The sequence below is a fragment of the Hippoglossus hippoglossus genome, chromosome 23 (genome assembly GCF_009819705.1).
Source record: "Hippoglossus hippoglossus isolate fHipHip1 chromosome 23, fHipHip1.pri, whole genome shotgun sequence".
Taxonomy (NCBI): domain Eukaryota; kingdom Metazoa; phylum Chordata; class Actinopteri; order Pleuronectiformes; family Pleuronectidae; genus Hippoglossus; species Hippoglossus hippoglossus.
In genome coordinates, this window is record NC_047173.1 from 12,833,057 (window position 1) to 12,855,401 (window position 22,345).

General features: G+C 44.5%; 1 protein-coding gene across 1 annotated transcript in view; it reads left to right on the forward strand.

Annotated features, from left to right (window-relative positions):
- The window catches only part of snd1 (staphylococcal nuclease and tudor domain containing 1), a 173,945-nt gene that overhangs the window by 101,296 nt on the left and 50,304 nt on the right, over positions 1 to 22,345 (forward strand). Inside the window, 1 exon segment of the mRNA XM_034579091.1 lies at positions 8,678 to 8,866. Within this exon segment, the coding sequence (XP_034434982.1) occupies positions 8,678 to 8,866 (189 nt within the window).

The window sequence follows — 22,345 nt, forward strand, 5'->3', positions numbered from 1 at the left end:
ATGCTACTGCACTTGTGAATGTAGACTTTTGGCATTTGAAGTAGTAGTTTTGTGTTGTTGCCCAACTTGTTAGGACAGCCGGGTTGAGACACTCTTCAGCGAGCAGTGCATTAATCGCTCCAGACAGCAATATCCTGCTGAGGTGAGGCCGGTCCTCACCTTGCAACATGCTGCAAAACTTCTTTCTTTTTCTTTTAGCATGAGCTCTGACCTCGATTTCCACCTTTTTCTTGTTTGCCCACAATGGAAAGTGTTTTTTAAGCTGTGGTCCAGACAAGCCCTTTGGGTTTTTTGCAATGCATCCACTGCTTGTCCTTTTATTTTTCAGGATATTTGTATCCTGTATGCATGCTTATAAACTGCAGCACGTTTGTTCCAGGGTATTTCACAGCCTCCCCCTCTCGGGCTCAACTCGATCAACATGTGACAAATAGCTGTCTGTCCTGACCCCGTGGTCCGAGAGTTAATGAACCAACCTAGTTTGGAATTGGTTGGTGCCACAGGTTTGGCCCTTGGCCTAGAGCTTAGCTGTACTGCTAGCTTGCCAAAGCAGCAACAGTCAATAAGCGGCACCCACAGGCATCCTACTGGCTCAGGATAGCCGAAGGGGGAAGCATCACCTCGTCCAACCTTTTTCAATCTAAAAGTGTCCCACTGTTTTGCTGTTGCTGATAATGGAGTCTATCTCCTCCAGGTTTTTTAATATGTTTTGTGTGGATAAAAATAAATCCCATTGCAAACCAAATATTAAAATGCCAGCAGAGTGTTCTCCCCCCTTTTTATATTGAGGTTGTTTGTTTGCATTTAACATGACTTACCTTCACTTCACTGACTGCTGTCCTTTTTCCTCCATTTTCTTCTTGTTCACCACCACCCTATAATACTACATGTGACACTGAAAATGTCTCTCAAATAAAATAAACTCTCATACGTGTGTTGACGAAATAGGTCAATCATATGAGCTGATGTTGGTAAATCCAGGATTAGCCCCATTAACTGTATTAAACCACCTGAACTCTTTTAACCTGGGGACCACACAGGTCATCAGTTTGCCCGATCACCCATTGTTTAACACTGGTTGCAGCTGTTCACCTCAATGTTAAGATTTATTTTTTATTTTTTCTAATTACAGGCCCCATTAACACGCTACTTGCATCGCCGCCTGATCTATGCCATTAAGGGATCAATAGCAGTTTGTTTAATTCATTCATTTATTCTTCTCTGTCTCTCTCTTATGCTGTCTCTTTTATTTTCTTTCCTAAAAGGTGATCTATATTCATAGATTTCTCCTGGAACCGACTGGCCTCTGCCTCTCCCGGTTCGACCACAATGACGTTGTTGCACATTTAGCCATTTTCAGACCCACATATCCCCGATGTGACAATACCAGGCAAGTGTAGCACTTAAGAAAGAGGGTCTCTAGTCAGAGTTAGGTCTTTTTATCAGCAGGATGTCAACTACACCTGAAAACTGCCCATTACATAGTCAAATAGCAAATTTTTATTTGGTGGGGATTTAGCATGTGTCCCTGTTTCCTGGCAGTGCTGTGCCACTATGTTCCATTAACAGCAGTTTATGGACCTTAGTAATGGCTTTGCACTATTGATAATGGGCTGTGGGATGATTTTTAGAGGGTGACGTGCACTAGTACGGTGAATATTGCCTGTAGCTTTTGTGAGGGGACACCTTTTTTTTTCTTGTTTTCAGCCAAATTATTGCACACATGAAATCTCCATAAACATTTTTCTTCTATCGGCCTGTCATCTTTCTCATCTTCCCTTGTTTTTGCATGTTGAGATTATCCAACATACACATTAAGATCACGTGGTTTATTGGTCATTAATGGTGACGTCGGCAAAGAGATGTCACTCCTGCTCTCTGCCACACCAACACAGAATCCCACACATACCTTATCAGCATTCGCCCTAAAACACAGATTTGGAACTCACTCTAGAGCCGTTTTCAAACTTGAACTCAAGAAAATGTTTATCTGGAGTTTTACTTTCACATATGAAGACCGCAGTGGGTGATTTTTCGAGTCAGACGCATTCACAACAACAGGAAAATAAGATTTGTATTCTATTTAAACATTTATATTTCAGTTTTACATCCGTCGCCTTTTAGAAATGTCTTCCACGTTCCCACTCGCCCCTTTCCCTGCTGCCCCTCTGCAAAATTTCAGGAAAAAAGTCCGGACTTCAGCGCATATCTGAAAGAAGCTTCGTACACACACACACACACACATACAACAGGATCATTGTGGGGCGATGCAGGTTCCCTTTCACATAGCTGTCATTGCTTTTAGCAACTCTGTCACATTAATAGTGTATTTATTACCTGGTAGAAGTTGCTCCACCCTCATCCGTCATCCCGGACACTTTGATTCAGTTTGCAATTTAGCTCTGATTAATTATCTCCGCCCCAACAGCAACACCTTCACCAGATATTGATTTTTTTGGTCGAGATCTGATCAGAGTTGTGGTGGCACGTCTTGCTTGAGTGTACAGACGTATCATTTAGAGGAACTCTGTGTGTCCACTTAGAAAAATGATCTATATAAACCAGCATGCGTGGCAACAGAGAGGGAGAGATGATGGACGTTTGTGGGATGGGGGCTGTTCATACTTCCAAATGGACTTTTCACGCAAGACTGGGCTCAGACCAGTGAAGCTGACCCGTCGATGCTCAGCTTTTTCTACTTAAATCCACATGTCCCCCCATGAAAAGGACAAACTGTCCTCTTCATGTGACAGTCATGACTCTGAATTAAGTGTTCAGAGCCATTGATTTTCTTTAAGTGAATAGGGAGGGTTAGGAATATGAATTAAGGTGTAGAGATTATCTGATCGCCCTCCCCCCCCTTTTTCTCCCCTTTCTCCCCACTTTGCACCACAAGCGAGGGCTTAGGATCGCTCATTGCTCAGAGGAGTTTTGATCTCTTTACCCCATCACACAAAGGAGCGAGCACACACACACACACACACACACACACACACACACACACACACACACACACACACACACACACACACACACACTTACACACCACCTCCACATCCCTCCTTCAATCTTCTCCAAGGCTCAGTTTGATAAATGCCTCATTCTGCTGGATGAGCAAAGCGCTGTAGATGAGAGTGACTCCAGTCTTTCATTCTTCCCATTTCTGACTCTCTCTTTATGTTCGTCTATCCGTCCATATCTTTCTATTGCATTTGTTTTCTCTGCGTCTCAGGGTTATGAGGGAGATGAACAAATAGTATGACTAAGATGGAGATAAACTGATGCCACTTCTCTCAGTTCCTCAGTAACTTCTGGCCTCGTCAGTTTGCTGACATCCGGTGCGTTTATAAACAACGGTAGTCTGAAGTGTGGTAAAACACAGAACGCACACAATTCACCAAAACGGTGTTAGTATGAAGTATTATTCTTGAAACTCATGGGTTTCTGTATAATTTAAAGTGCCTTGAAATATTTTATGTTATGAATTGGCGCTATACAAATTGAATTATGTCAAACATCGGCTCATGAATGTGATGAGCTCATGTTTGAGCAAAGAGGTTTAAAAAAAAGCAGAAAACTAGGCTTCATGTTGGGATACATACATGATCGAGTGAATCACTTCCCCTGGTGGAATATTTCACATTTTGAGTGAATTTTGGGAGTAAAGATTTAAGTCTCCAGTCAGGATATTCCCCCCCCAGTGTTGAATTGGTGGCTCAGGGATGTAAACTGCTTTAACAACCACAGTTGTTAGCTTAATGGTCTGCATGCGATAGAGTCACTATCAGGTGAACAGTGGCCCTCTTATCTATATTGTTTCTTAACTATAATATATTTTATCAATGTGTCCTTTTTTACTTTATTTAGAATTTATGCATCATTCATTGTATTTAGTACAATTCAATGACAATAAAGGTTTTCTATTCTATTCTAATCCACATAAAACTTGTCCCCCTGCATCACTTGACTTGCTGCTGAGAACTACTGATATCTTCACTTTGATTTGATTTTACACACACAGCCACACAGCCACACACAGCCAGACGTAACAGTCCAGCTAAGTCTCAGAGACTGGTATCCATAAAGCAGCCGTCTCCTTGTTGCTTAATGAGAATGAATGAAGACCTGCCAAAACGTCTCCGCCTGCCAGTCTGTTTTCCCGGTGTTCAGTGCTTGCATCTGCACATTACAGCGCGCTCTTTTGACAAACACGTCCAAATACACTTCTTTCACACACACACACACACACACACACACACACACACACACACACACACACACACACACACACACACACACACACACACACACACACACACACACACACACACACACACACACACACACACACACACACACACACACACACACACACACACACACACACACACACACACACACACCATTAGCCTGAGCTACACACTGAACAAATGCTTTGTTTGTCAAAGCTTCAGCCCTTAAACTTTTACGACCAGAACCGGTCATTTGGCTCAAGCAAACCTAAAAATCCTCTCTGGTGATAACCGTGATCTCAGTAATTGGAATATGCAGCGAAACTCCGATCTAAGTATTGGCTGAGGTTTTGTCTGCGATGATTGAAAGCTTTGACTGACAGATTAATTTCCTCTGTAGCTTGCATTGTGTATACATGCTGCTCTTTCCCCGATGAGAGAATTCATAGCACACACAGTGATGCTGTGTGCTTAAAGCAATACTGGAATTGACTTTCAAACCCGTGCATTAAGTTGTACCTCATGGCCACATGGACACACAAGTGAGTTCACCCTGCTCCCTGTAACCTTTGGTTATTAATACATTTACTTTTTACCCTGCGGGTTTTCAAAAATTGTTTTGTTTGGATCTGGTGATAAAAGGAAATCCCATTGCGAGCCAATTTTTAAATTGCCAGCCCACTGTGTTCTTCATTTCCTTTTGTGTGTGGGGTATGGCTCTGACGTGACGTGTCACCTACCGCAGTCTTTTCAGAATATTATTTTTTTTCTTCCACTTTCAAACAGCTAAGTGAATTAAATCTGCTGCAGTTTTAAAACATGCCCTCGGGCCAGGTTTCACTTCAGTGGTACCAAATGGCTTTGTCTTTTGTACTTGTGAACGGCTGCACATGTGTATGTGCTTGCACGCCACACACGCATGGGTCTGTGTGTATGCGTGTTTTGCCTTTTTCCTCTTTTCCGTCCACTGTGTCGACACAATCCCAGCGTTTATGAGATTACCAGAGCCCATTTGTGTTCCGGCGGGAGCCATCTTGGCTCGAAGGAGGCCTCCGCTGGGAACCATCTGGGCTCTACTCAAAGCAGCTTCCACTCCGCCTCCCCTGTCTTCTTCACATTGTGACCAAAGCTATTTACTTAAAAGGAGAGGGGAACTTGGATTCAATTTGTGTGTGTGTGTTCATAAAAACTCTGAGATTTAGCCCGATCATACTAATGAGCTCTGGGGTGGCACCGCTTCAGCACGCAAGGTGACTGACGTCGCGTTAGATTGTCATTGGTTGCAGTAATTGTGAAGTCATTAGCTGATCATTTTTGCAGAGTTGTCATTTAGTCAAAAATGTGACAAACGCTGATTAAAAAGTAAAAGTAATTAATCTTATCTAAAAATCAGACTGACTGATTGAACGGATGTTGGAAACAATATTAAAAAAATATACCAATTTAAAAGCAGAATTGCAAGACCAAGAGAAAAGCAAATAATGGCAATCAGGGCTGTGACGTTATGCCAACCGCGGTATTGCGGCAATTGCTCACCGGATAAACGAGCTGTGATCAGTCCCATTTTTCAGATCGCGAGTGCGACAAATTGTACAAATGCTGGTTCTACTCTGCCACCCGGTCGTGGAATTTAAGCCTCTTCGAGCCGATCTTATTCCGCCAGTGGAAAATTGGGGCTTCTGCTCTCTTTTTAGAAATTAATTTGTCCTTCTTAATTTCACATTTGACCTCTCCATTAGCCTCCATCATCTCTTACCCACTGCCCGGTAAACTGCCACTTCCCTCTCATTTAATGATGCCGTCAAGGTCTCGGTCAGCCATGTTTTATAAGTCACTTATAAGAATTTAGTTTTTTAGTATCGAACTTTCACCACAAGGACAAATGTAACTTAAGACATGATGAGTTCCCTGGTGATTAACTCCTAAAGTTGAGTTGTGCGCTTGTTAGTTTGTCTGTTCTTACTCCATCTGATTTGTTGGTGTAGCATCTAATTATAGCACAGTTCAGTGATGTATACTGAAATCTCCATTATGTAGTGATCGTTGGGAAGTGATTGTATTAGTATTCACAATGGGTGCAGATAAGCTGGATGTTTGTGCTCATGAATTGACGATTATCACCTCTGCTCGGGGGGGTATATACAAAAAGTCCTTTCAGTGTGTATTTCCTAATTTGGTGTGCGTGTTCCGCCTGTGTGATGCATCCTGTTGACGCTCCTTGCACTTATCAATCAGGTCATGTAATTTAGGTCATATATTCTACAGTATATTACTGACATTTTCTCAGAAGGCGTATTTGTAATTGTTAAAGAGATGTGCAGTAAATTCATCCATCTATTCTTCATGTGCCGTTGCCAGGAGCCAGCCAATCTTCTTCTATAAAGTTGGCAGTATGTGGTAAATGAAGTTTCCTCTATCAGGAAAGCAAAGTGGACTCATTTGCTTTATTATGAAAGAGCGTAGGACCACATGTTGCCAGTAATTTCACTTACACAGCTTCTTCCCCTTCAGTATTTGTGTCTCGATATCATTGTCGGTCTGACCTGTTTTTTTCCTCATGCATCAAATTGATGTAGAATTGTATTCTCCTCAAGCAAACTTTTGGGCGTTAATCAGAATTAAACGTAGATGAAATGTTCCCTTCACCTCAGTGTAGCTCTCTGCAGCAAAAGTGAAAACCCGAGAACTCAGTTTGTTTCGACACATTAACAATGGGTAGAACTCCCTTTCCAAGTAAAGGTCTCATCAAACCATAAAAAATTGCTACCAGAAGGTATCCACTCATTCTACACTATTTCACATTCTGTACTTTGTAGAAACAGATTTCGTTTTTTTGCCTCAAATTCTTTTAACACCTCGTGGAGCAGACTCTGGGTCAGCAGAAGGCCACTGGCTGCACCAATCAGAGCAGACAAACTTCTCGTTGAGTTTCAATTTTCCTTCCAAATTGGATTTTTTCCCAGCTAAGAGTGTTGCTTTTAGTTGTTAGCGCTGTTTTATTTTTGTTTTGCATTCGCCGCTCCAGTAACAGTTAAGTTGGTTGCAGCCGTTCCCGTTTTTTCCCCGGCGCTCGCCCACTTCGCCATTTGACATTTGGGCACTCGGAGGACCAGCGATGCTCTAATAGCCTTGTTACATAACGGCTCCTGCACTCAGAGACCAAGAGAGATAAAATGGGGTTGAGTATCCGAGATAGCAGAGAGGAGGGAGAGTAAGAGGAAGCAGATTATACAGAATCAGATTGAACTTGGATCCTATCATGGTCGTGACCTGCGAGGGTCAACCCTTTTGTCCTCGCTGCTCTTTCCTCTTTGTTTGTTTCTCTCTCTTAATACATGTAACAGACCAGCACAGTAATTATTATATGGTTTTTGTTTCATATAACAAGTAACAAGAGTTGTAATAACATAACTTTACAGAATTTGCGTTTTTATTATTTGTGGCTTGATCCAAATGGAATCTGCATCCGTTAAGTGGAAATACACAGTATCAGACTTCTGCAGTCCTCTGTATGTCACTGCTATATGCAAAGGTTGTCAATTTAAAGATTAATACGAGAGTAGATTATGCATTCATTAATAAAAGCTTTTAACTTTAGCTGAGAACAAGTCAGAGCAGTTTACAAACTTAATTCCCCTCAGATTTCCCTTGTGGCTGTGGGGCTAAGCAGCCCGAGTCTTAATCGCTTGACTTCTCCCTATCTCTTCAACACACCTGCCCTCTCAATTTCTCGCTGACTGAGGCTTTCGAGTGGGATAAAATCAATTGATTTTTTTTTTTCTCCTTTCTTTCCCTGGTCGTCCATCACTTATGAAACAAAACGCAATGAATAGATAATTAGCCTGAATAGGCAGAATTTGGTTAAAGTCCATCGTGGGCAATGTTGTGAGATCTTTCCTACTTTGTCAGCAGGGTTAGCTGATTCCGTGGCCTCATTTGTTAACTTAAAGAAATTGCAACTTGGCTGTCACTAATCGCAAATGACTTAAATTGCAAAAAAAAAAAGAGGATGACAATATTTACAGTCTGTAATTAGTTTGAAGTGCATACGCAACACATTTTCAAAACCATTTGTGCTGTTTCTTCAGGCTCAGATTTCTACAGTTAAGAGTTGTTTTATTTAACATAGCCACCAGTTGTGTTTATTGGAAGCCGACAGTTGTGGTTAAATGACAATGTGGTAGACGAGTTGGCCTCTATGTGCACTAAGACAAGAGATGACTGCTGAAATGGTATTTATGTTTTAAAAGGAATGAAACAGGATCTCTGTGTGCCGGCCATCTTATCAATAGAGAGCTCACAGTCGTCCATTGATGTGTCTGTTTAAGAACAGAGGTGTCTTGTCAGAGGACCCCATTCACTTCATCGCTGTAATGGAATCTCAACCCTAATCTCGCATTCAGAACATTAACCCCTCTCCCTCTCCTCTTATTCTTCTGTTCTAGGTGGAAGTTGAAGTGGAAAGCATGGACAAAGCAGGGAACTTCATTGGCTGGCTGCACATCGAGGGTGTGAATCTGTCGGTGGCGCTGGTGGAAAACGCTCTGTCCAAGGTCCACTTCACAGCGGAGCGCAGTGGCTACTACAAAACCCTCGTCTCAGCAGAGGAGGGGTGCCGAGAGAGGAAAGAAAAGGTAGGTCCCGAGCAGACGCCCTGGGAGAGCTGCACAAACTGTAGATCATATTAAACTATCAAAGTGACGACTGCACCCAAATGACATAAAACTGTCTTCATAAAGCTTCCAAGGGGTGAAAAAGGCACCTGGAGGAAGACTTGGGGAAACCAGCGTGGCATCTAGTTCAGTATTGTTTAAATTCAGTGAGAGCTCAAGATACATTTGTCATGTATCACTGAAGATAGGCCACGGTGTCATGTTTGTTAGGGGCTATATAGAAACACTGACTTGTGTCACAGCAGCTTTTCAGCCCAGGTTACTACATCAGGATTTACTCTGCTGGCTTCCACATCCCCAATTTATGATGTTCTAGGTTGAGCTCTCTGTGGACATATTTTAGTCTATGCTGCATAAATCTGGAAATGGCCTCTTTATTCCCTTGGCCGGAGGATTGTCCATTCCAATGCAAGCTCCCCCTCCCACCTTCAGCTCCACTACTCCTTACTAGTTCATTAGTAGAGGTAAAGATGCAGTCAGCTGGAATAAAGACACTTTGGAACTGAGGGGAGAAAACATAAAAAGCTGTTTGTTCTAATAAGGGAACACACAAACACATTCTCTCTGCGGTCGGTACCCAGATGCTGCTTTTGGCAAAACGCAGCTCTTCTCTAAACAGCAACTCTACTCTTCTCCCTGGTAAACTTCCACACGCTGACCTCGTCAAAGGGTAAAGCCCCCACCCCCCCTCACCAGCCTGACAGCCAATGAGGAGAGGTAGTGCCCTGACCTTTTTTTTTTTTAAATCACAAGGTAGAATAGGACACATCAGTGATAAATAACCCCAAGTCGTCCTGGAACATGAAATCGTTTGAAATATATTTATAAGATGCAGTCGGTAGCGTGAGTTTAAGGAGACATATGATGTTTTTCCACTTTTTCTTTCCTTTAGTGTGTTTGTATAGTTTTTTTGTGTATGTAAAGGGACTGCAAAGTTAAAGGGAGCTCCTAAAACTCCTCGTCAGTCGTCCAATACTTCCGCGTCGTTGTGATAGCACAATGCCCTACATTTAAATATTGCACACCTAGCGGCTAGTCTGGCACGCCCACTAACAAAGTCATGCAATACGAGAGCGTACGCAGTTGACCAATCGCATCAGAGGGGGCCAGCGAGCCAATCAGAGCAGACTGGGCTTTAGCGAGGGGCGGGGGGGCTTAAGGAGAGAGGAGCTACAACCAAGAGGCTGAACAGATGAGCCGCAGCAATGGAAAGTATTGGAGCATGTAAACCTTTGCAAGTAATAACAGTAATTAAAAACGTCAACCTGAATACGAGCTTAACATGTCTCCTATTGTGACTCTGCTCCATCTGGGGCAGAGAGCAGCAACATATTTGTGGTTATCATGGAAAGTTTCCTCAATGGGAGCCCTGTGATGGATGCAGGCCTCCTCTCACCCTGCATTTTCATTAAGGCTCCACTAGTCACCCCCCTGCCAGATGCATGAACTGCCCGGCCAGCTGTCAGCCTTGTCCTCTTTCTCTCCATCTCTGTTACTTATTTCACTCCTCTCCCTCTCTCCCTTCTCTCATCCCTCACTCACCTCTCCCTGTTTGAGTCCTTAAGGATTCACAGATGCCTCCTCTCCCCACATAACTGTGATGTATTGCTGGAGCCGAGAGAAGGGCTGTGTTCTTTTTCCCTCCCCTAGAATCTATCATGTTCACACTTAGTATGTTCCCTGCTCGTCTTTCTTCTCCTTCCCTCGCTTTTCTTACAGACTCACTCCATCTTTGTCTTCCTGCTCTGAAAACAGTGAGTGAGAGAGCTTAAGATGATGCGAGTGGTGCGCAGGTGAACCTGTGTCCGGAACGATCCTGCCAGCGATGTGAGCACACCGACTCTGCCATGTTGAGTCTAGCTCCGGCGAGGAGGCACATTCCTGACACCTCTGATGACAATTTCACTCGCGGTTTCCTCCCGTCTTTGCGGCGTCGAGACAGATTGACTCTCACCACAAGGTTTTGACTTGAGCCAACCTGAGTGCGGACAGGGCTGAGAGGAACAACTGCAGAACAGGGCCCGAGTCGACAAGACAGACAGTGATTATGTTTGATGTTAGTTTGCCACAGGCACCGGTGCACCGATCAACCGCGGCCTGATTTGTTTGTGTCTGTGCGCGTGCGTGTTGTGTATGTGTGTGCTCGTACACGTGTGTGTGTGTGTGGATGCAACCTATGCAAGTTGAAGGCAGATGAGGTGGGACTTGCTGTTCTAATTAACCCGTAGAGACCATCCAGAGAAAAGCTGAGAGCTCGGCTTTTTTTTTCTTTTCCTTTCTGTCTTTCTCTTTTGAAGTTGGGGCTGGTCTTTGTCTGTATGTAGGCTGAGGCTAGGTAGGGCAGATTGCATCTCCTCCCCAGCTCCCTCCCGCTCTTCCTCTTCTCTCATTGCCCTCTCCATATAGTCCCCACGGCTGTGGATATGGAAGGCATCGGTGGTACTGCTGTGTCAGGCGTCCCTACAAGAAAACAATGTTGTAATCAAGCGAGCTCATTGGGGGGTGTGTGTGTGTGTACACTGACACACTCATTAAAGGAAACTCTGCGTTGGTGGTCCAGCCGGGACCTGGGGGACAGCGAGGGGGATCGAGGCTTGCTGGAGTAGCATCCTGAACCAAAACTGCTTAGTTCGAGTGACTTAAGTGAATATTTTGCTTCAACGAGACCAATGGGACAAAGTGATTGTGTTCTAAATGAAGCATTCCAAAGGGTTTGAAGACGAGCCTTTTCTAGAGCTCAGCAGATTCTCGACTTGCGTATCAGCATCTCTTGGAACTCTCCTCACAGCAAACCCCCCCCCGATTGTCCACACATGCAGAAGTCGAAGGCCTGGGCACATTCCTAATTCTGTCCCCCTATTATGTTTATTTATGGCTAAGCTATTGTTTACCTAAATCTCTCTAAAGCGTGTCGACCTGTCAGAACCCATTGTCACGCTTTCAGTATTAACATTTACATGATTCAGCAAGTCGACAGACCCGGGACGCTGCAGAAACTTGTTTCACATCGTTTTAACAATAAGTCGGCCGTTGCCAAGCGTTGCTCATGCCCTCTTAAATCTCCCTTTTTTTCGCCTGGTGTTGCAAGGCATTCTTGTGTATATTTGGATTCTCCGAGGGGGTAGGAAAAACTAATTCTTGCTTACCAGGCATCTCCGTAAACAAGATTCGTTGCAGAAAACAGTGCGTTTTGTCATTGTAATGTGAGACGGCTCATTGCGGCTATTCATATGATGTTCCAGTATTCCCGCAGCTGAGCGAAAAAATAAATTTGACAAGTTAGCAGCAGTTTGGCTCAAAAGTGGATTGGGAGGAGTCATTTCCGACTGTGGAGACATTTGCTGTATCCGTCATTTAAGTTCCCCCTAAGCCTGAATTGGTGTGGTTTGTCAATATTTGAGTTTGGATCAAGGGACTTTTACAACCAAGAAACAAAACAAAAATGAAATTGAATTGTGATAATGAAAAGGAACTGGTCCTGGTTCTTCTTTGCAAGTCAGAGATTTTAAACATCCTCCAATGTCGCTATTTAAAAATGTCAATATTGAGACATGGGGGTAAAGCAGCCTAATGGCGGCTGTACATCAGAAGAGGATAGAAACATGCAACTGGAGTGGCATCATTTTAAATAGGTGCTCTAACAATCGGCCCACAATAATGAACCAGTGTGCTTTCTGTCTTTTGCTGTAATTGCCCAACCTTGAAGGAGATAAACACACTCCAATGGATCCGGGAGTGGAGACGAGAAGATGGAAAAGAGGAAGAAGTGGAGAAATGAAAAACAAAAGAGGATACGACATCCCCAGTTGAAGATATTTCATGTCACAGGACTCTTTTCATCGCCGCCCGCCCCCTTTTCCTTCAACCTCGCTTAGCCCTCCTCACAGACCACTGTCTTTCAAGTCTTTTCAGTGTTCGTGCATCCTTATGCTCACTGTCTCCACTTGTTCCCCCTCTCTTTTCTACTGTGCTCCCTCAACTAATCATCTCGAAATCCCCTCCTATTAACCGGATTAATTTCTTGTCGGACGCCCTGTGTCGTGCCCTTGCTCTTCTGAGCTGCTTTATGGTTTTGCGGATGCTGCAGGACACTTTCCTCTGTGGCCCACAGTGACTCAGACACCTGCATCACTTGTACCCTATTTTCATTTAGAAAAAAAATCAAATCCCCTGGAAGCATACATTCAGGAGTCAGTGCTGCTGTTCCCTATACTTCACATGTCAGTCAACACCGCTGGTCAAAGTACACGGAGTAGCATCATTTTGACATTGAGCTTGTTGACGTGTCCTTGGCAGGAGCCTGATTGAAGCACATAATCCTGTTTCAGCTCTCTTGTTATTGGTGTGGAATTTAGAGTTGAAAGTCCAGCTGATTTAGAGTGACGCTTCTCCCAGGGGCCTGCACACAAGTAGGCATTAACACGTGGCTCACACCAATCATTTTTTGCTCTGCATTAAAAATCACAGCACTTGCAATTTGATGTGATTGTGATATGTGGATATAATGGTATGTTGCAATTTCTGTCCCTTTTTTATTCAACTTAACTTGCCTCTGGCCAACGGTCTCAAGGGTCAAGTGAAAATATCTCGACAAACAACCAGTCCTCACCAAACCTCTGATTTCTTACTAAAGCCGTCTTCAGACTTTGCAGCAGGAGACTGTTCACCTCGAAAAGTGTGTTGGTTCTGATCCCTTGAATCTCTTCAGCATCTCCTACGTGTATGGCACCACCTTATCATCCATTTTGTCTTCAGTTCTGCGTCTGCCATGTGTCAGAATCGTCATTAACACACCCACTTGCTAGCTGGGAGATGTTCTTACGTTTTCCTGCTGTTTTCCCAGCTGGGCTAACTCCATACAATTTCCAGAGCATCTCACTTGGACCTGTGCGTTCTCACTTCCAGCCCCTATGGATCACTTCAGGAGACCATCTGAAAGCAGCATAATTTAACCGTGTGCCGAAATCAACATCTCCCTGTCCTCCCATCTAATCTGTGTCTTCTCAGCAGTCGGCACATCACACACCTGGCTAAACAGCAACATGCTGTGGATGAATCAAGATAATTGGGCTTTTAGCGTAGCTAATAGGCTTGTGTCTCTGAGTTCAGGCTGCAGGAAGTTTACCTCTCGTGGACTGGTTTCCATCTCAGGGATTAGTCATGGTTAGCATTCCGTCCACATGCAATAATAGGATTTCTATGGAAATCCACATGGTATTGTATGTTTTACCAGGAGTGATTTCCGTCCAGCAAATGTAAAGAATGCATGATTTGTACAGTGAGGCACCATTTACTGTTATGTACTGATTCTTAGTCCTCGGATGTAGAATTACATACAAGCAGCCTTGTTTGCTCTCCATGGATGACAGTCCCTCTTCTATTAATACCACGCTCAGTGCCTCCTTAAGCCCTGCAGCCATTGAAACGCTTTCAGGGTTGCAATCTTTTTCTCTTTTCTCCCCCCATTGTTCCCGGCCTCTCATAGTGAAATAACCTGTGGCAGTCATCAGGCAATATCATGGGGAAATGCTGCGGATTAATATTAGAGTAGCTCAGCTATGGAGGCTTCAAGTGAAATAACAAAATATATTTGACATATTGTGTTGCTGAGTCAACCCATTGTTTGACCGAATCATTTCGCTGCAGCATTTTCTTGTTTACTTCTGGCCGGATAATTGCACCAGCATTACCATCCCAGTTTCATCGTACTCCTCTCTCTGCCCCTTCTATTGCTTACGGCTGCCACTGCTGCCTTTGATTCAAGAAAGAGAGGCTGTATTGTGTGTTGCATCATGGATGAAATAGCCAATCAGAGAGTGAAATTCAATTACAAACTGGAATAGATACCTGTCCAGTCCATTTGAGAGGAAACATGAAGGCTGAGTAAACTGCCTCTAATTAGTAACCTTGTGTATCAATCACATTTCAACCAGTATGGTAAAGGTACTGGTACCTTGAGTTCTGCACCGGTACTCAACGGTACCATCTTACAGTACTTTACTCTCTCTGTAGGTCAACATTTGCTGTTGTGTTGTTGTCACTACTAGACGTATTTCGGTCAGTGCCCTTTAAAGCACTGAATCTGATACCCGACCCTAATAATGACTTAATCGAAAAGCATAATTGAATATCGTCCAATTTATCTCTGGTGATATCCTCAGGGGTCATGAGCATCCGCAGCTTGTTTGCATTTTCTCAATTGCCTCTTGGAACGGTTTCAGAACAGTTTGTGGCGAGGCTTTGTACGGGTGAACCCTGGCTAACAAAGAAAAGGCACTTTGTCTCGTTACATTGTCCCAACTCCAGCAAACTCATCTTAATTTAGTAAACTTGGACGTCGGCCATCATTGGTTTCGAGGTTGAGTCTGTCGGGTCTAAAATATACGCTGAAGACTTTTGGGAAATGTATCCTGAAGACCATTTACAATGCAGGTGTATGTAGAACTGCTGACTCAGTGTAATTAATGCCACTAAACCCAACAGTTAAAATACCTTTGTTCTGTGGTAAGTGTTAAACTGTCCATTCCTCCCTACTCTACTCGATAGTCTAAAGCGAATATATGTCAAAGTGTCAGGTATGTGTCCTAACTCCAGAAAACCGATGGGTGAATGAAATGCTGTCAGTGGCAGCATTTTTCTAAGAGACGGGGGCGGGGGGGTCAGGAGAATCATTGCGTCGGTGGCGATTTGCATTTTTTTGCCCTTTAGGAGACGAGTGGCTCAAACTGTGCCAGGAGTCACAGTACATCACCTCTCCCATGGCCGATGTGCTAATGCCCGCCTCGCTTCTGTTGTGAATTCATCATCCCCGGTGTTACAGCAATCGGTAGAAAAATGACCGCTCACGTCTTCGCCTCATTACAACACAATGCTGTAACCTGTGAGTAGGATGTTTCAGTGACTCATGGTGCAGCGGGCCTCAGCCTACTGCCTCCAAATCAGGCACTACTACACCATCACAGCCACTACTACTGGTAATGATTATCTGATTCACCCCTATGATGAAATCACAACACGCCGCAATGTCTCTGTGGCACAAGCTAACTAACAACATGCTCAGAAAATATCACTTGCAATCTAATGAATAGGCCTCAAGCTCCTGAACTTCTTTTTGAAACAGCACAGTTATTAGTTTGCGCTGGTTTAATTAAGTGCAGCGTTACATCTCCATACGCTTTTATTAATCACTATAAATGTCATGTGATCTGCTAAATTCACAGCCGAGTAATAATTCCGGCATTTGTTAATTTAAAGTGAAATCACATGCCAGTGAATTTCAAATCAGATGGGATTAAGGAGGAGCTTGTTAGTATCAGATGGCAGAGTAATGTTGTGATGGCCTGTCAGCCTATCAAGTGGCTCAGGAGACCCCCGTCCCCGTCCCCTGTCCCCCCCCCCGTCCCATGCTGGAAATCAACATATGTGGGCCCGTTGCCAGTGTGTCAATACACAAGCAAGATAAAGGCTGTGGGGGTTTGTTGGTATGTGTGAGAGGAAGGCGGGCTCACAGCAAGGAGTCCTTATTGCCTGCATGGTGGCCACAATGGGAGAGGTGACCCATGTTGAGACCTCACATCACTGGGAAGGATGGAGAGGACTGAAAGCCCCGTTATATGTATATATACCACAAACTCCCAGGCTTCCCTCTGTGTTCATATGTGCAGCGTGTGCAGATGTGTGTATTCGTGTGTGACTGCATACCAATTTCCTTTCTGTTTGTTTACTATGCCATAATGTTTGTACGCCTGTTTGCGTGTGTGAGTCTGCTCCCGCCTTCATCTCTCTTCTCAGCCCCGTGTGCACAAAATGAACCACCGACCACACAAAGTCAAAGAGCTGACGGAGGCTTTTTCATACGGCTGAAAGATTACATAATGATTCTTAGTGCACTGTGTACACATCTGCGCACACACACACACACATTAACTTGGTTGCAGATGGAGGGAGGCGCCGCACGTGCACACACACACGCCCACACCATACTGTCACTGTCTCTTTCAAGCATGTGCAGCCTCAGACATACACATGCATGCTCTCTCTCTCTCTCTCTGGGGACACCCCTTCCTACTGTAGACGGCACGCTGGACCCTCAGTGCCCCGAGGCAGAGAGACAGAAAGACACAGGAAGAGATCAGTGGACCCAGTGATGTGTGTGTTATTTACACCACAGCCCCCAGTTTCCTCTGTCTGCCTTCATCCTCCTTTTCCCCCAGTTCCAAGCTGCAAACTCAGCAGTCTGTCAACTCCACTCGCGCTCTCGTTGAACACACATGCAAAAACCCCTCCTTCCGTCTCCATCCGCATCTCCTTTGCCCCCCACACACACACGCACACTGTGCCGCGCGTCCGTGCCCGTGGCGGTCATCGGCGGAGCGGCACATGCAAGCGCGTTTTTGATGAGCAAGAAACTAAAAACCGTAACGCACACTCATCGGAGCGAGTCTGTCTCAGCAGTCTCACCTTCTGCTTGCTGAATTATACATTCACACGAGTTGCAGGATTTACACGCTGACTTCGGAAATGTCATCTGAAAAATGCATCCAGCCACAAGGACATGACAATCCTGGAGAACACACACACACACACACACACACACACACACACACACACACACACACACACACACACACACACACACACACACACACACACTCTGAGATGAGACATTCTACTTGATGAAGCATATAAACAGGAAGTCTGCCTTTTTTGTTTAGTGCAGCCTTTTCTTTTGTGCACAGCTTTGCCCGTTGCAGCCATGTGCATGTGATCCGTTCTGTCCACGTGTCATCGATTTGTTTGCCCGCTCCCTTAAACTTTGGGTTTTTGTACATCTTTATTATGCATCTGCATGTTTTTTATCTGCATTTGTCTTTATGTCCTTGGCCTTGTGCTTCCTCCTCTCCAGTCATGCACAGGATTCTTGCAGGCTCTTAGCAGAGGTCCACAGGGGCAGGTTTGCGGCTGCCTCTGGTTCATCAGTGCAGAAATAACTCAGGCAGTCCCTCCAACCCCCCCCCGCCCCCCATCCCCATCCCCGCCGCACACCCTGCCACCCTCCTGCCCCTCCGCTCCGCTCTCGGGACGAACGGCTGAGGCCACGGGAGGAGAGAGGGCTGAAAAGAGTGAGAGTGAGGTGGAACGCTGGCAGAGTAAATGATGTGATATGACATAGTGCATTGCATTATGGCTGATTAACACATGCTCAGCTACGCCACCCGCAACAGAAAAACACAAACCCCCAGGTCTGCCCGCCCGCCTGCCTCGCTCCACCACCCCCTCTTATATCTTAGGGCTTCCCTCCTTGTTCTTTTAGTTTTTTTCCCCCTCTCCTCTTCCTCTGCCCCAATTCCTCCTCGATCTCCGCTGATGAAAGTGAGTGTGAAGGACGTGCGCTCACTGGAGTTGGGCTAGCGGATTATTTGATCTCCCTTTTTTTTTTTGCTGGTTTGGACACTGTGAGGAGACACTTTTCCACTTGGTTTGCTGAGGACTGGTTGTGACCGGCTGAGGGGAATATACACCGGCACCAAGCCTTGTATTTTAACACATATATTTGATCAGACTGCAGAGCTGTGATTGTTCAGTTCCTTGTGCAGTGGCCGTTAATTGACGCATTAAGGATGTTTCCTTATATGCTGTCCGACTTTGAAAATCTTCCCTTTAGAATACCCTTAACATCAAGGCACATCTTTCCTTTTTGAAAAGCTACCCAGTTAACAAAGTCTTTAAATTTGTTATTATACATGATATATGATAATGTATAATAAAGCGTTGAATAATGAAACAGTTTGCAAGGAGCTTGTATTGGCGACATTCCTGTGACCTTGCAGCAATTTGCACCGACATCCTTGTCATGATGTATCGGCCGCACCATTCGTGTGAACATCCATTAAGGGGGTAGAAGCAGCGATGGCCTTTTCTCTCTGCAGATAACTGACATTTATGTGTGTTTGGAGTCATCAAGCAGATGCTGTGAAAACCTTAAATCCTCCTTCCCTCCCCCCCTTTTTTATTTTTTTATTTGCCGCGCTCCAAGTGTCCTCGCTAATCGTCCCTTGTGTAATCAGGGGAATATGTGCGTTTGCACTAAAAATAAGAAAGGCGACTTATAGTCATTTGCACACACTTTGACATTTTTTAGGGCCCCTGCTCGGAGCCACACTTAACTCCAGTTAATATGGGTCGGCAGTGAAACACCCCTCTCCTCCCCTCTCTTGCTTTTTTTTCTCTGCTGTGTAATGAAATGCTAAATATTTGTTTCTTCGGGGCACCATTTAAATGCTCTCTCTGCTGGTTGGGACCTTCAAACCTTTCCCCCCCGTTTAATGAGATGCTGTTTTATTAGTTCCGAGGCATTAAGATTAGACCTCGTCACCTGAAAGGGTTTTGACAAGGGTTACGTGCGTTCGACATCTCCGACCTTCCCAAATAGGTGTTATTATAGTGATGATTATTATTGCTGCTGTTGCGGTTACCCAGATAAATGCAGGTTCCTTTGACCTCGCCTCGGTTGCAGGTCTTACCGATGCAGTTGTGGACAGAGTAGGAAGAAGCTTGATGCTAACGCCTCATCGGTTCGCTTTATTACACCTGCTCATAGACGCAGAATCCTCTACACGTCGACTGCATTCCCTTATTCTCTCCATCTGTTTGCTTTATGACTGCTTTCATTCTTCTGCCCTCTCTCACTCACTCCCCCCCCCTCCCTTCAGCCCCTCCACTGTTTCTCCCTCTCATTCATTTGCTCTTGTCTCAGCACCTGCACAATTTCATCCGCACCTCTCTCTCTCTTTTTCCCCCATCTCGTCTTTAATTCAACCTCTTTTCTCTTTCCGTCTCCCTTATTCCCTCACCCCCTCTCCCCCTAGAATTTGGCATTCAGTTTACTACCCTTACCTCACATGCTCTCTTATGCTGTCTCAATGTTAGGAGAATGTAAAGTGAATTGATTCATTGCCGACCTTAAAGTGCAGTTTCTAAGACGAGCATCCGAAAAAGAAGGTCGCTGCAGTTTCTCTGAATGAGGCGTTTTTTTCCCTCCAGCAGCTCATTTGTGTCAGAGTGGATCTTTGAAAGAGCGGACACGGGGGTAACAAAGACTAGCTTCTGTATGTTGCACTCACTTCTCATGTTTGAAATTTTCTAGAACGTCAATGCTCTACCTGCACGGGGGGGGGGGGATATGAGCCTGGTAACTGCACAGGGCTGCACCTGTCACTTCTAGTCTCGTATTTTAGTGTCTTCAGCGGCCGCTCTCCATCACGAAATAAAAATCTCAGGCGTCGTCACACTGTCCGACCAATAAAATATGTTGCTGTGACCCCCAGTTAAGTTATAAAACGCCAGCCTGCCAGCGCTGGTTTGTGGTGAGGCATCCAACATGTTTTTTTTCTTACACCTTAAAAAAATAAATGGTAGCCCCCTTAATAGAAAATTGATGGGCCCTTTTTTCATGGGCTGTCAACCTTGGAGTACGGTGACGTGTGGAAAGGGGAACAGACGGATGAATACAATGAGGCAGGGAGAGATGGAGGATCGGACGGATCGCTCTGAGGATTGACAGACTGGATTGTTTGTGAGTTGTGCCTGTCATGGTTGATGATCATTGCATTCACATGGACAGTTGGTTTAATCATTTCACTGGCTGTCTCTTTCCTTTCCACAGATTTGTAAAACCTCCACTTATTCCACTTCTTATTTTTTACTTATGTGGCAGATATATATTCGCATGTATACAGTTTTGTTTTTTCCCTACATGTTTGTATGAATGGAGTTAACTTCTGATACAGAGTGAAAACACCAGTATAAAAGAATTTGAAATTAAAATGTAAATGAAATAACTGCTTTTCTGTTATTTCTTTTTATTGTAAAGATTCAGGTTTGAAAGAGTTTATTTGAATTCTTGAACTCAGTTGTAATTTAGCTCAGCCCACTGTTACCCGGCTCGGTGTCCTGGCTGACCCGCCTTCAGAAATCACTCTATATCTAGAGAATGGGACCACTCTTTCTTTTTTTTTTTTTTTTTTGCTTTTTACAGTCTCTCTCTTTCTTTCTTTCTCTCTCCTTCATGCCTCAGGGACAGACAGTTACATAAACAGGCTCTCGTCATTCCTGCATTTCCGATTCCCACCATTGTACCAGTCCCTCTTCAGCCCCCTGCCTTTCTTTTTCTCTGTCTGTATTTCTCATTTTTTCACAGATTATGTCTTTATCCTGCTGCTACTTCCTCCATGTTTGTATCCATCTCGCCGAAGCTTTTCACATTTAGACAATTGACAGTTAAAGTCAACTCGTACAAGAATCTATTGAAGATTAAAAGAGAATAACGTAAAAATTATACTTGCTTTATGTGGGAATTAAGCATCAAACTGGCTCCTGAATACTTGATGGGGTGAACTAATACTTTATTTCTCCAAATGTGAGCGAGAGACAAAAGCCTATCCTGAATAAATGAGCTCGGTGCATGGTGTTCTCAATTAGAGCCGAGTTGATTTTGCACCCTTGTCAACATATTAGTTTGTGCTCCGGCACAGAAACACGACGGAGCCGACCTCAGTCTCTCCTACAAAGATGCTGATTAGCTAAGTTGTTTCTCAAACTGTCGGATTCACAGGAGGAGCATCACACCACTGAGTCTTTTTTACAAATTGTGAAATGTGGAAATCAGTGGCGATGGCATTGTCCTCTTTTTCTCCCCCACCTCCCTCTCCCTCCTTTTTTCTCACTTTCTATCTCCCTTCCTCACCGCGTCTACAGCCACATTAACCTCTCTGTCGCTCTCTTGCCATCCTGCATCTCTCACTTTTCCCTAATCCCCACCAGCTCTGCTCTCCTGCCTCAAACGCTCCCTCCCGCTCATACCTCAATTATTTTTCTTCTTTTTAAATAAAGCGGACAGAGGGAGCAGAAGAACAATGGAGTGGAAGGTGTGATCAGCATCCTTCAACAGAGAGGGGGGGAATAAAAGAGTGAAAGGGAGATAAAAACCACCCCCTGGAAAGCCAGTTGTCATGGCAACACGGTGGCAATCCGGGACAGACCGGCCTGTTAATTAAAAAGTTGATTAATTGCCTTTTAATTGCATACTTATACATTGTAACGTTGAGGTAGTCCTGTATCTTAATCACTCTGCTTTGTAGCCACTCTTTTCTCTTGTGCAATCTCCAGTGATCAGTCGGAGAGCGTGATCTCATGGCCGATAATCCGCCAGAGTTGATAAACGTATCTTGTAGAGGACGGATGAAGTGGAAGCGGAAGGGATGGGGGGGCGGGGGGGTGGTGAACTGCATGTCCATTGTTAATTTCGTCCCACTTTTATCCCGCGTGGTGTTTTAGTCATGGGTGCTTTTTTCGGGGAGAGACAGAATTTCACCGATATGGCATCAAGGTCATGAGAACGTCTTGCATGAACGAAGGACAAATCTTGAAGGACGCGCACGG